The following is a 14543-nucleotide window of genomic DNA, read 5'->3' as shown; positions in this document are numbered from 1 at the left end:
TCTAGCCCGGGCAACAAAGTGACACTCTGTCTCAAAAAAAAAAGGGGGGGGGGGAAAGAACTTTCTGCGATGATGACAATAGTCTTTATCTGTGCTATCCAGTGGGGCAGCCCCATCCAGGCAGCTACTGAGCACTTGAAATGTGATGAGTATGACCGAGGAACTGCATTTTTAATTTTACTCAATTTTAAATTTAAATAGTCACATGTGGCTAGTGGCTCCCCTGAGGGATAGGGCAGTCCCAGAGCACGTACATCTGAGCCTTTGACAGTGCGGGTGTTGGGGGTGGCAACTCGCCATGAGGTTGAGAACGATGTATCACTTCGGATGCCCCCAAAACGTCACTAATAGCCGCCAGAAGCCTCGCCGATAACATGAACAGTCTATTAACACATATTTTATATGTTATGTGTTTTATACTGTATTCTTACAATCAAGTAAGCTAGAGAAAAGAAAATATTATTAAAATCACAAGGAAGAGAAAATATTTACTATTCACTAAGTGGAAGTGGATTATTATGAAGGTCTCCACCTTCATCATCTTCACATCAAGTTGGCTGAGGAGGACAAGGGTTGGTCTTGCTGTCTCCGGTGGCAGAGGTGGAAGGGAAGCCACACGGAAGTGCACTCTCAAAGTTAGACCCATGTTGTTCAAGGGTCAACTGTACATTTTGGTGATTGAGTAATTTTACATTTAGAAATACTGCCTTTATCTCTGTAGCACTTCATAGTTTGTATCATGCATTTTCATATGTTCATTAGTCCCTGCCTGTGCTCTGTAGGGGAGTCTGCGCCCCCCGGAGCAGTCCGTGCGGCGTGGAGGCTGCGTGCAGGCCCGGCACCTCACGCCCCGGGTTTGCATCCGGCTCTGCACGCTCGCTGGGCACCCCAGGGTGTGTGCATCCCCCTCTGTGCTTCAGTAACACCTACTTCGTAAAGGCATTGTGAGGAATAAATAAGTGAATTTGTGTAAAGTTCTAAGAACTGGCACACAGACAGCATTTGCAAATATTATCTATTATTAAAATAATTATGAAAACTTTCTTATCCTTTGATCTCAGCAATTAATTCCTAATTTCAGAGGGATTTTATGCAAGATCTATATTTTACAGTTTTTAAAATGTTTCCCTGCCTCTAGTTCCACCCTGTCCTGATCCCTCTTCCACTGTGCTGTCAGACTGGGCCACCTCCCAGGCTGGTCTGAGCTGGCCCCTTGTCACTCTTTGGGAGAACTGTCTTTGGCGAGAAAGCCCCTGCCTGGACTGAGGCCCACAGAGCCTACCTGTCTGATACCTTTTTGTGCCCTTCTCACTCCCCTCTTTCCGAGTGACCTCAGAGCTGCTGTTGTGCTCTCCTGCTCCTTCCAGCGAGTTCTGTGTGAGCTGCTCCATTCTGCTCAGAATGCTTTTCCTGCTTGGACATCTGGTGCTCGGACCTCAGCCCAGTGGCACCTCCTCTCCCTTCCTGAGCACGTGCTTCGTGCTTCTTCCCTGGCCCCGTGTCCTCTCTCCACCTCCACCCCTCAGGGGGCCCCAGGGGGATGTTTCACTCCTCCTTGTGATGCAGTATCTAGTGTGCCCAACAAATGAGTCTGTTTGTGGTGTGATTAAGACAATGGATGACTATGAAATAAAAGTATGTCGTGGGTCATAGTGTGTTTTCTTCTACAGGCAGGAAAAATACTCTTGTATTACAAGGATCAGACCAAAGCTATCCTGATCAGATTCACTGCCTGGGGTTGTATTCTAGTAAGTAAGCAACATTCCTCACTAAAATTCCTGTCTTCATATGCATATATATTTAAAACAAAATAAAATGTTTGGCAACACTGGTATGGCAGTTGTCACCACATCCTTCACTTGAATAACAGAGAGGAGCAGATCTTTACAGCTAAGTGCACACACAAGTTTATTTTCTTAGGAAAATGTCTTTATACATTAAGATAGTGTTTTTCATCAAATAGCCAGGAGTGGGGAGACATAAAGTCTAGGCAAGTAGTAACAGGTTTTCAAACATCAACCTCCAGATTTATATGTGAAAAAAGAATTGTAAGGTTGACCAACTGTTCGTCTTAGCCCCAACCTTGCGATCATATTTCCTCTCAGGATTCATTGTAACTTATCAATTAACTTACCCTCATCAACTCAGAGGAATGCTGGAAAGGTATTTTAAGAGAATATCTGTTAGTTATACATATTGAAAATATGTTTCCAGTTAAAAGGGTAAAATATAAGGCACAATTTTCAGCCCTCCCTAAGCAATTAAATAACCAATATAAATATATTAGTTGGTCTTGAAACACATTGTATTGTGAGATAATAATATGAAACTTTAACATCCTTCCCTTCTGCATTGCAGGGCCTTATTTCTGTTGCTTTGACAAAAGTTTCTGAAAACGAAGGCTTTATTCCAGTAAACAAAAACCTCTGGTAGGTATAGGAAAAAAGCGCCCGTTCAGTGTTGCCGGTTTCTCATGTTGAAATGTGATGTGTCCCCTGTGGGCACTGCAATGGCTCCCCCACCCCCTCCCAGGTCCATTTCCTACGTCACCACGCTCAGCTGTTTTGCCTTCTTCATCCTGCTGGTCCTGTACCCGGTCGTGGATGTGAGGGGCCTGTGGACAGGAGCCCCGTTCTTTTATCCAGGTGAGTTGCCTCTAACCCCAAACAGAGTTGGTGATGGTGACCGGGTGGACTGACCAGAGACCTCCTGAGCATTCTCAGTGCTGGGCCTTGGGCCACTGCCCTGGTGGTATGTTTCTAAGAAACAAGCTCTGGGAGGAAGCAGTAGGGGCTGTGTTGCCCCAGGTCATACCCATTTGTATCCACTTAGGTTGTGGAGTCATTGTGTGACAGGTTATGAGCACCACTTGTTTCTCTAGCAATACCAAATTGTGGAGTATCAGGAATGATTCAGGCATATTATACAGTTTTTAAAACTTAATATTGGGGCTATGCTTGCTTTCTTAATGTAAATACACTACCTTAAAGATTATACATTAGAAGAAATATTAAAAGGTGATATAAGAGATAAATGGAAGGATTTAGATGCAGTTCTACCTGAGGACTGAGAGAGAGACCAAATGATTTCAGTGACTCATTTCCAGCCCTTTGATTCTAGTAACAGTTACATTCTTTGGACCTCAAATTTTCTGTCTACAAAATAGAAGTTTGTTTTTTTTTTTTTTTGAGACAGGTGTTGCCTGGGCTAGAGTGAGTGCCGTGGCATCAGCCTAGCTCACAGCAACCTCAAACTCCTGGGTTTAAGCAATCCTCCTGCCTCAGCCTCCCGAGTAGCTGGGACTACAGGCATGCGCCACCATGCCCGGCTAATTTTTTCTATATATATTTTTTTAGTTGTCCAGATAATTTTTATTTCTATTTTTAGTAGAGATGGGGTCTTGCTCAGGCTGGTCTCGAACTCCTGACCTCGAGCAATCCACCCGCCTCGGCCTCCCAGAGGGCTAGGATTACAGGCGTGAGCCACCGCACCCGGCCTACAAAATAGAAGTTAATAATTTTAGTTTTCCTTTCAGATTTAGAATTCAAGAATCACATTGTTATAAAATGAATATTTTCTCATCATTTTTTAATGTAGTTTATACTTAAATACCTAAGATATGTATCATTTATTTTTGGCAGTAGCCGATAATTCAAGTGCATGCTTCTTATTTTTTTCACTGAACTAATTTCAAGAATTAAATAGATGGTCACACGTGACTCAGGAGAAACATTGTCTTCTGTATCTCTCCTGAAGGAATGAATTCTATTCTGGTGTATGTAGGCCACGAGGTGTTTGAGAACTACTTCCCCTTTCAGTGGAAGCTGCAGGATAACCAGTCGCACAAGGAACATCTAACTCAGAACATAGTCGCCACTGCTGTCTGGGTGCTCGTTGCCTACGTACTCTATAGAAAGAAGATTTTTTGGAAAATCTGATAGGTCCTGCTAAGATGTGTTGCTGGAAGACTCTAGTGGCTGGGGGGAAAGTATTAAAGCAGCCTTTATTATTAAAGGAAATCATTAATTATAAAACCAATAGGATGTGTATTTCCAGGTTTGGGGGGAAGATGCTGATGTGGTCAAACTAGTGTTCTGTGACTAGGCTCGTGAGAACTCTGCCTATTTAGTTGTGACTTACATATTTGAAAAGAAATTGTTTTTTTTCCTCCATTTTCTCTGGAAATGGATGTATTTGGCACTTCATTCTAAGGAGATCACCTTTAACTTTCAAAAAGGGAAGTACCATAGGCATTTTTCTTCTGTGACGGAAAAAACAGTCCAAGGACTGATTCTTACTGATCTGTTTCCCTGCACGCTACCTTTTCGTGTGTACACGCGTACTGACCAAAGTACCATCGCTTCGGTTGTGGCTGTCAGGCTTCTCGAATGTGACGTGTCATAATGTAGTCTGATACTTTTTAAGTGCAACTTAATGTTTCAAAAAAGCCAAAGTAATTTTCTTTTCAGATCTATAAGGCTTTGAGGGGTCCAAAAAATGTCTATCACAAGCCATTTTCTCCTTTTCCCCACTTGGAAAAGAAAGCTAAAATATAGATGTGTTTTTCCCAAGCCCTCTCACTTGCCTGCCTGCTGGCCTGCCTGCCTTCCTACCCAGCTCTCTGTGCGTCTGTGTGTGTTGATGGTAGCTGGGAGCCCAGCGACGTGGCTGTGGGGGGAGGAAGGCTCACCGCCCTCGCTGCTGGGCCCAGCCTTGCCCTCATGCCGTGTGAGCCGCTGGGCAAGTCCTTGGCCTGTTTGGGCCTTGGTTTCCTCATCTGTGAAATGAGATGGATGGAGATGACCTCTCAGTTCCTTTCCCAACTCTTAGATGTGATGAGGTAAAGTACAGTGATAGCTTTTCTGAAAGCTTCAGAAAATAATTTTATTACAGAAAATGCTTCAAAATAAATACTAATGAAAACTTTTAAAAGCTCTCATTGGAGTGAAGCTCTTCAAAATGACCCTCCACAGTGAGGCACCTTTCCTGCTTATAACCACAAAACTGAAGAAATAGTTTCTAGGAGCGAAGGGAGATCACAGAAACAGCACTTTTCAAATGATGCATCATCATACTTACAAATTTCTGTGAGAATTTCATATTTAAGGAAAATGTGGCCATAGAATTGTGCTTTAGAGCGCACTTCCGTGGTGAGATGGGGCCATCTCCACCTGCTCCATTGTCTCAGCTGTCACCACTGCATGGATAGCTTTCTTGTTTGTTTCCAGCTCTGGCCTCTGCCCCCAACTCTCACCCAACTGTAACTGCCTGCTGGACCCCCCACCTGGACATCAGCCAGCATCTCAGGCTCACCTCTTCCCTCCTCCCTGTCCTCAAATCTTTTAAACCTCTTTGGATGTTCCTAGCTCTGTGAATGGATCCTTCTGTCTGGAGGTATAAAACTGCCACCATCTTCTCGCTCACCTCACCTTTCCTGCACTAGTCATTGCCAAATCCTCTCTATTCTGTCCCCATCTTCCACCTGCAACTGCTTCGCTCTCATTGTCACTGCCTCATTACCTTGTAATCATTTTTAAACTGGCCCCCTTCCCTCAGTCCCTGCTCCTGTGGAGCCACGTGTGCATGGCTGCCAGATGAGGCTTTCCCAAGCAGAGCTTGGATCAGATCATCTCTCTTTAAAAAACTCCCATTGAAATGGAAACATCTTTGTGTGACACCATAACCTTCCCACCGCGATCCCAGTGCGTCTTTGCAGGCTGCTTTCCCACCCCTCTCGCCTGCCCTGCTGCAGCCCCGCTAGATTCCCACCGTGCCCGTCACAGCCAGTGAGATCCTGCCTCTGCTTTCAGTTGGAGTCTTTCTGGGTTACCATTTCCTCTTAATTTTTTCCTGTCTACATTTGGCTGGTCATTTTCAAACCCCATACTTCCAAGGTAACCTTCTCTAACCTCTTATTCTCATCCTCAAATAGTATTTATTTCCTCGGGGTTCTCATAATATTGGTATCAATCTCATGGCATGTAGTGCTTTCTGCCTTCTGTGATAGTTATTTGTGTACATGTGATTTCTAATTTCCCATGCTGGACTGTGAGTCTCCTAAGGGCAAGAATTATGCCTTGTTCATCTGTGTATTCTTCATGGCACCACACACAGTGCCTTGTACGTAGCAGGCACTAAATAAACATTTTTAAAGCAAAGCAATGGTGGTTTTTTCTTTTGTTAAATATTTAAGTGCTGATAAAATTAGCATGTATCTGAATGCTGCATGAAAATGGCCAGGGAGCTTGTGGGACAGTCATTTTTGGGGAATCCTGCTGCTACCCTTTCTTGCAGTGAGCCCTTATGAATAGTCAAAGCTGCGTCAGCCCAAATTCCAGCAATGAAAGCTGAATTGGTCCTCTCCAGGTGAGTTATCTAGAAGCATTTCTCAAACTGGGAATTATATCATGTAGGATGTCTTGAGCCCTAAGGAACAGGAAATCCTGATTCAGCTGGGCTGTGAGGAAAACTTTCCTCACGTACATCCTGGGGGCGGCTGGCTGCGGCACATCAGCTTGCTCTCAGCTCGCTGAGATGGCCGCTGCCATGATTCCAGGGGTTCCTCACAAGCACGGCGCTCAGTGGCGGGAGAGGGCATCTGTGTGTGTCCCATAATTTTATTAGCCAGAAAACGCTTCCCAGAAGCCTCTCAGTGTTGAGATCAACCAGCAATATCCCAGAACTCAAATATGAGGGGAAGACAGTTCTGGCGGGCCACAGAGAAGTGAAAAAACTCCGAGAAGATGTTAAGAGAATCAGATTTCCACATCTACGATGCCCACCAACCCCCAATCTGCTCAGCACTAAGAACATGAAAAAATTCTCCCCTGGCTCATGGTTTCTGGACTAGAAAAAGTGAGGTTGAGGTGGTCCACCAGCTTTCCCACCACCTTTGGTTTCCTTGCAGGAGACCTTTCCCTGTTTCAACCCGCAGGAATTACTGGGAGTGCCTGAAAGGAGAAATATCCCTGAAGACAGACACAAAGCGGTGGGGGGATGGGGGGGGGTTGGGACTACTGTCCCCAAGCCTGGAAACCCTGCTTTGTAACTTGTCCAAAAGAGAAGCCAAATCAGACTGGCTGTTCAGCAGCACCGTGCTGAAGGAAGTTTGTTCCATGGGTACCCTGGGCATACTCACACTCAGCATTCCCACACTACCAAGATATACTCTTTGGAAGCTCCCCAATTCAGGAAAGAGGCACTCTGTTTAGTAGGGATTGTTTAGTGTGGGATTAAGTCACCATCTAGTGGCAAAGAGGATGCAGTGACCTGCAAAACACACAAGAAAGAAGAACTCATTTAGTAGGAAGAGGGTAAATTTTAGCTAGAAAGGAGTTACATATGGAACACTTACATTCACGTAGAGAAAGCAGCTAGTCATTGAGTTGACTATAGGTTTGCTTAACTCTGAGAACTGAAGAAGAGTGCAGAGTTTCCTGTCAAACACACTTAAGAAAGAAGTCACTTCATAAGAAAGAGGGTAACTTTTAGCCGGGAAAAGAGTTACTTATGGTAACACTTACATTCACTTAGATAATGCAGCTAGACATGGGGTTGACTATAGGTTTGCTTAACTCTGAGAACCGAAGAGGGGTGCAGAGTTTCCTCCCAAACACACATCAGAAAGAAGTCATTTTGTAGGAAGAGGGTAACTTTTAGCTGGAAATGAGTTACATACAGAAACGCTTACATTCACTTAGAAAAAGCAGCTAGACATTGGGTTGAGTACAGGTTTGCTTAACTCTGCGAACCAAAGAAGTCTGTAGAGTTTCCTGCCAAACACACTTCAGAAATAAGAAGTCATTTCGTAGGGAGAGGGTAACTTTTAGCCTTAAAAGAGTTACATACGGAAACACATTCACTTAAAGAAAGAAGCCAGACATTGGGTTGACTACAGGTTTGCTTAACTGAGAACAGAAGAATTGTGTAGAGTTTCCTGTCAAGTACACTTGAGAAAGAAGAATTCATTTCACAGGAAGAGTGTATCTTTTAGCTGGAAATGAGCTGCATACAGAAACGCTTACATTCACTTAGTAAAGGCAGCTAGAAATTTGGTTGACGATAAGTTTGCTTAAGTCTGCATACCGAAGAAGTGTGTAGAGTTTCCTGCAAAACACACTTAAGAAAGAAGAATTCATTTCGTAGGAAGAGGGTAACTTTTAGCCTCAAAGGAGTTACATATGGAAAGCTTACGTTCACTTAGAGAAAGCAGCTAGTCATTGGGTGGACTGTAGGTTTGCTTAACTCTGAGAACCAAGGAAGTGTGTAGCGTTTCCTGTCAAGCACACTTAAGAAAGAAGTCACTTCGTAGGAAGAGGGTAAATTTTAGCTGGAAAAGAGTTACATATGGAAAAGCTTACATTCACTTAGATAAAGCAGATAGACATTGGAGCATCTATAGGTTTGCTTAACGCAGAGAACTGAAGATGTGTTTAGATTCTTGCCAAGAAAACTTAAGAAAGAAGTCACTTCTTTAAAAGAAGGTAACTTTCGCCGGAAAGGACTTATGTAAGAAAACCCTTAGATTCTGTTAGAGAAAGCAGCTAGATATTGGGTTGAGTATATGTTTGCTTAAGTCTGAGAACCGAAGAAGTCTGTAGAATTTCCTGCCAAACACACAGGAGAGAAGTCATTTTGTAAGAAGAGGGTAACTTATATCTAGAAAGAAGTTACATACGGAAACGCTTACATTCACTTAGCAAAGGAAGCTAGACATCTGGATGATTATAGGTTTGTTTAAGTCTGCGTACCGAAGAAGTGTGTAGAGTTTCCTGCCAAACACCCTTAAGAAAGAAGAATTCATTTCATAGGAGGAGGGTAACTTTTAGCCTGAAAGGAGTTACATAAGGAATGGTTACATTCACTTAGCGAAAGCAGCTAGTCATTGGGTTGACTACAGGTTTGCTTAACTCTGAGAACCCAAGAAGTGTGTAGAATTTCCTGCAAAACACAGTTAAGAAAGAAGAAGTGACTTCTTTAAAAAAGGTAACTTTTAGCCAGAAACAAGTTATAGTAGAAAATCCTTACATTCATTTAGATAAAGCAGCTAGACATTGGGTTGAAGATAGGTTTGCTTAACTCTTAGACCCAAAGATGTGTGTAGAGTTTCCTGCCAAACAGGCTTCACAAAGAAGTTCTTTCACAGGAAGAGTGTAACTTTTAGCCAGATAGGAGTTACATATGGAAACGCTTACATTCAATTAGAGAAAGAGGCTAGAGATTGGGTTGAGTATAGCACTGCTTAAAGCTGAGAAGAGAAGTTGGTAGATTTTCCTACCAAAGACAGTTAAGAAAGAAGTCATTTCGTAGGAAGAGGGTATCTCCTAGCCAGAAAGGAGTTACAGATTGAAACACTTACACTCACTTGAGAAAGCAGCTAGACATTGGTTTGTCTATGGGTTTGCTTAACTTTTCGAACTGAAGCAGTATGTAGAATTTGCTGTAAAACACACTTAAGAAAGAAGTCATTTCATATGAAGAGGGGAACTTTTAGCCGGAAAGGAATTACATATGGCAATGCTGACATTCACTTAGAGAAAGCAGCTAGACATTGTGTTGACTATAGGTTTGCTTAACTCTGAGACAGAAGAAGTGTATACAGTTTCCTGCCAAACATACTTCAGAAAAAGGAAGTCATTTCATATGAAGTGGGCAACATTTAGCTGGAAGTGAGTTAGATACAGAAAGGCTTACATTCACATGGAAAAAGCAGTCAGACATTTGGTTAACTATAGGTTTGCTTAACTCTGAGAACCGAAGAAGTGTTTAGAGGTTCCTGCGAAACACACTTCAGAAAGAAGTCATTTCGTAGGAAGAGGGTACCATTTAGCAGGAAATGAGTTACATACATAAATGCTTACATTCTCATAGAAAAAGGAGTTAAGCATTGGGTTGACTATAGGTTTGTTTAACTCTGAGAACTGAAGAAGTCTGCAGAGTTTCCTGCCAAACACACTTAACAAAGAAGACGTGATTCCATAGGAAGAGGATAACTTTTCGATGGGAAAGTTACTAATGGAAACGCTTACATTCACTTGCATAAAGCAGCTAGACGTTGGGTTCACTATGGGTTTGCTTAACTCTTGGAACCAAAGCAGTGTGTAGAGTTTCCTGCCAAACACAGTTAAGAAAGAATAAATCAGTCCACAGGAAGAGGGTAACTTTTAGCTGGAAATGAGCTACGTATGGAAACACGTTCACTTAGAGAAAGCAGCTAGACACTGAAGCGTCTATAGGTTTGCTTAACATACAGAACCCAAGATGTGTGTATATTTTCCCCGGGTTGATGTGCAGGAGAGGAAATGTCAGCCCCGCTATTCTGCAATGCTGACCGCAGGTTTCCAGGGTGCTGGGGGCCCCTCAGCTGGCCTGGGGCCCTTGTTACACGATCTCTGCGCTTTTCTCTTCCCGTGGCTCATGCCGCCTGTGTCCAGAACAGCCATGCTCAGCTCCAGCGCGCCCACGCCCTCAGCGAAGGCACCTTGTGATGACAGTTGTCAGTAACTGCAGCGTCGGCTGGTCGCACCCCGCAGACAGCCAGCTCAGAGGGGCTCTCTGTGGAGACAGACAGGGAGCAGGGCTCCCACGCCGACCTTCCCTCTTCACAGGGACGGCCGCCCCCTGCCCCCAAGCTGGAGCCCACGGCCACCGCCTGTGTCTCGTGCCCCGCCTGGCAGGCCAGCACTCCCTGCCTGGGAACGACCTGCAGGGCCCCTTGGGCTTTCAGTAAGGAGCAGCCACCTGGTGCCCAGGAAGGGAGGAGGGCAGGCTGGGAGGGGCAACACGGCCCTGAGGGTGCTGGGGAGACTGGGGGGCTCCCTCTCTCTGGAGGGAAGCCCGGGCAGGTCCCTGAGTGTGAGGGGCCCCCAGGGAGATGAGTGCTGCCTGGGCCAGCCTGAGTGACCCAGAGCCAGGTGTCCTGAGCCCCCAGGTCCTCCAGGACACAGTCCCTGCCACTTCTGACCTCAAGGAAGGGTGGAGGAGCCCGGAGAAGCGAGCTCTGGTCCGGCTCTGCCTCCCACCCGTCCTGTGACCCGGGCGCGTCCTCGCCTGGGCAGTGGGGCTGCCGGTCAGACGTGCCACTCCCTAGGGACGCCCTCTCCACCCTCACTCTCAGTGTCTCCTGCTGCTGCGGCCCCTCCTGGGACCCGATGAAAGAGGTCACCCCTCGGCCCGTGACCCCACAGCTCCTGCCCCTTCTCGCTGAGCCCCCGCCTGAGCCCTGAGTGGCCAGACTGCTCTGGGGAGGCTGCGCTGACACCCAAGGCCTGTGTGGGACCAACCCTGTCCTCAGGCCCCTTAGCACTGATGGTCAGCGCTGAGCTGTCCAGTTGGGGACGTACGTCCTCCCTCTCCATCCCGCCCATCCCAGTGGGGCAGACAGAAAGTGGGCCAGGCGGTGGGGCAGGCCGCGAGACCCTTAAGCTGATGTGAGGGGCCTCCGTGCCATCTTGGCTGCCATTGTGGCCCCGCTGTCCCCTGGCTGGGCGGCCTCCCTGGCCTAGAGGGCCTGTCCTCAGTCACCCTCTCCCCTTTGCTCTGTGCAGCCACCTGGATGGAAGGTCAGTCCTGCAGCCAAGCCCCGCCAGGGCCTGCAGAGGGCTCCCAGGACGCTCAGACAGCGAGGGCGGCCAGGTGACCCGGGAGGGGGCTGCTCCCGTCTCGGCCATTCCTTGCAGGGGCAGGGGTGTGGGGACTGTTGCGTCCCCAGAGAGGCTAACTCTGTGGGGTCAGAACTGAGCCTTCGTCTCCCTGACTGGTGTGCAGGTGAGGTCGTGACACTCTCTTTGGGAGCAGCCAGCACCCCTCCCCATCCTGAGCCCACACCCTGGGACTTGACCAGCCAGTTCAACCAGGAAACAGGTGGAACTACCTGGAGGGCCACTGTGGGGACCACGTGGGAGGATGCAGGCGGCAGTCCTGGGAGGCTCGGAGCCACTGTCCCACAGGGCATGCCGTCGAGAGAGAAGCTATGGAGACGTGGGGCGAGCAGAGATGTGAACACCCACGGCAGCCACTTGTGATGTGGTCATTCCCTCACACGCCACGTGTCACCAGGCGCCCACCGTGTGTGCATGCAGGTCCACGGGAGGGCCAGGCAGGCCTCCTGGGGGCCCGTCATCCCTCAGAGCCGTGTCCCTGCAGAGCACGAGTGTTGGAGCTGCAGAGTACAGAGAGTTACAGGAGAAGCGGGAACCTTTCCTTGGCCATGAAGCTCCAGGGGCCACATGGACTAAGTCCTCCTCGCCACCACGCGTGCAGGCAATGTTGTTTTACAGGGGAAACTGGAGGGACAGATGTTAGGGGGTCTGCACAGACACTGGGCAAAGTGAACACCTGAGCTGGGGCTCCAGCCCTCAGCAGGGTCCAGGCTCAGGGGCTGGTCACGATCCTGCTGCCCTCTCACCTTGGGTGTCTCATTGTCCCTCAGCAGTGCCCGCTTGGCCAGGAACCCAGCCCGCAGCGCTCCAGCTGTGTCCTCTGCCCTCTGGGCTTCTTCTTCACGGATAGCTGCCAGCCCTGCCCCTCGGGTAGGCCAGACCGGGCTTCCCTGCTGGCACAGGGTGGGCTGGGAGGGTCCCAGGGTCCACTGTGTTTGGACTGGCCTGAACAGCCCTGGGAGCCCAGGGGGTCTCTGAGGGGCAGAGGCCACCTAGCCCTGGGCCCCAGACACACAAAGAACCAGCGGAACAGGCTGTGGTGCGAGAGAGAGGAGAGTCGCAGAGGAAGGAGTGTGCAGAGTGGGGGGACAGGGGCAGCAGACGGGGGTGAAACGCTGGTCCTGCCCCTTGGCGGGGGTGACCTTGGCAGACCATCACAGTTCTTCATGTACAGGTGTGTTTTGTTACATGTATCCCCAAGTATTTCAGTGTTGGGACAATGTTGTAAATGGAATTGTACTTTTTATTTCAATTTCCAATCACTCATTGCTCATCAGAGCTGCCCTTGGGGACAAACAGGCCCTAGCACCTGCTTTCCTGTCACCAAGAAGGGCCCTGGGGTGGGCAAGGGCCTCGGCTAAGCCTCCCACTGCCTCAGGGCCTGGGATGGGACCACAGGTTACACCGCAGTGACAGGCAGGCCAGAGAGGTGGGAGGGAGAGAGGAGCAGGGCTGGCAGGGGTCCCAGCATCCTGCCAGCCCTCTGTGTCCCCACACTTCTGCCTCACGTGCCAGGCACTGGCCAGTGCTGAGGCCCCAGGAGCTGCCGGCCCGGGGGAGAGGCGGACGCCTGTGCTGCCCCAGCTGTGATGTGGAGAGTATCGAGTCAGGGTAGGGACGGGCACCGTGGTGCTCAGACAGAGGCAGCACCACGTCTGCGCAGTGAGGAGCCCAGGGGACTTCCTGGAGGAGTGGGCATGGAGTGGACGCCTTCCAGCCTGGGACTGGCCCCCGGCAGAGGAAGCAGGCTTTTGGAGGAACAGAGAGCTGAGCCTTTGCCACCTTCCGGCCCTTCTCCATGGCAGGAATTGTCCCCCCAGATCTGGGTGGGGCCCAGCCGCATCCTGGGTGGTGCAGATCCCTTCAGGGGTCGCTCCCAGGTCCCAAGCTCCCAGCCTGCTGCCGTCAGTCTGCAGGCTCCCCCAGGATGGGGACCTTGAGCCCCGGTGCCACCCACCCCATGAGGCTCCCCGTCATAGGCTACTTCCGCCCAGACGGTGCTGCCTCTGTGCCGTGCCCTGCCGGGAGGTTCAAGGGCAAGGAGACGCCCCACCCCAATGCCAGCTTGTGCTCCACAGGTCAGTTCTGGATTCCACCCCCGCTCGCACAAGGGAAGAGAGGCCTTGACTCTGACTCTGCTCACTGGGTGCTCAGCAATGGCTACCAGAGGCCGATGTTATGGTGCTGACTACGGGCTGGGCAGTGTGTCCAGGCACCAGGAAGGGGGTGAACCCCAGGACAGCCACACCCAGGGGTGCATCCAGGCCCCTCAGGCCCCAGCCCTGGGACCTCCACATTCTCTGGTCTCAGCTGGGAACACCAGGACCTGCACAGGAGGTTCAGTGGCAGCCACAGGAGGTTCAAAGGCAGCCGGGATGCTTCAACACAGACCTTCAGTAGAGACAGAGGGAGGCAGCAGCCGGGAATCCCGAGTGCCGAGGATCTGGGGACAAAGAAATGAGCAATTTTAAAGTGAAGAACGGGAGGGTTGATAGGTACACGGAGCCTTTCCTGGGAGTGGGCAGGAGCCTGGGCTTAGAGAACGCCAGGTCAGGAGGTCCCAGTCTGCCGTTTACAGGCTGTGTGGTGTCAGCAGTCTCCTTAACCTCTCTGAGCCTCATCTTTACACAAGGGCAGTAATACTCGCCGGCTCGGGGTGCTGTGGGGATCAGATGGGGCGGTCTGTGAAACGGGCCTTGCACGGAGCCCAGCACGTACTGAGTGTTCAGTAACAAGTTGTCTTCAACTTCTCCATCTTAGAGGGACCTGTCTTTGGGTAAAGAAGATGTGTTAGTCCAGTCCAAGCATCCAGTTTCCAGAATATTCCCTCGATTCTGCCCCAACGCTCTCACATGCACTACAGCAGACGGCAAAGCACTGCCA

At 48.9% G+C, this 14543-nt stretch overlaps 1 protein-coding gene across 5 annotated transcripts in view; it reads left to right on the top strand.

The window, feature by feature from the left end:
- HGSNAT (heparan-alpha-glucosaminide N-acetyltransferase) overlaps positions 1–6158 on the top strand; it is a 42989-nt gene extending 36831 nt beyond the window's left edge. For 4 of the 5 annotated variants that reach the window (XM_045535666.1, XM_045535669.1, XM_045535670.1 and 1 more), the window contains 4 exons: positions 1671–1748; positions 2359–2429; positions 2533–2645; positions 3757–6158. In XM_045535666.1, the coding sequence (XP_045391622.1) occupies positions 1671–1748; positions 2359–2429; positions 2533–2645; positions 3757–3938 (444 nt within the window). In that variant the 3' untranslated portion in view covers positions 3939–6158. The remainder of the gene's footprint in view (positions 1–1670; positions 1749–2358; positions 2430–2532; positions 2646–3756) is intronic. The other variant, XM_045535667.1, reaches the window with a different exon arrangement.
- Positions 6159–14543: the final 8385 nt, after the last annotated feature.

This window comes from Lemur catta, chromosome 22, assembly GCF_020740605.2.
Source record: "Lemur catta isolate mLemCat1 chromosome 22, mLemCat1.pri, whole genome shotgun sequence".
In the NCBI taxonomy this organism is placed as follows: Eukaryota; Metazoa; Chordata; class Mammalia; order Primates; family Lemuridae; genus Lemur; species Lemur catta.
Note: the sequence above shows the minus strand (reverse complement) of the source record. Positions and strands in the feature narration are given on the sequence as shown.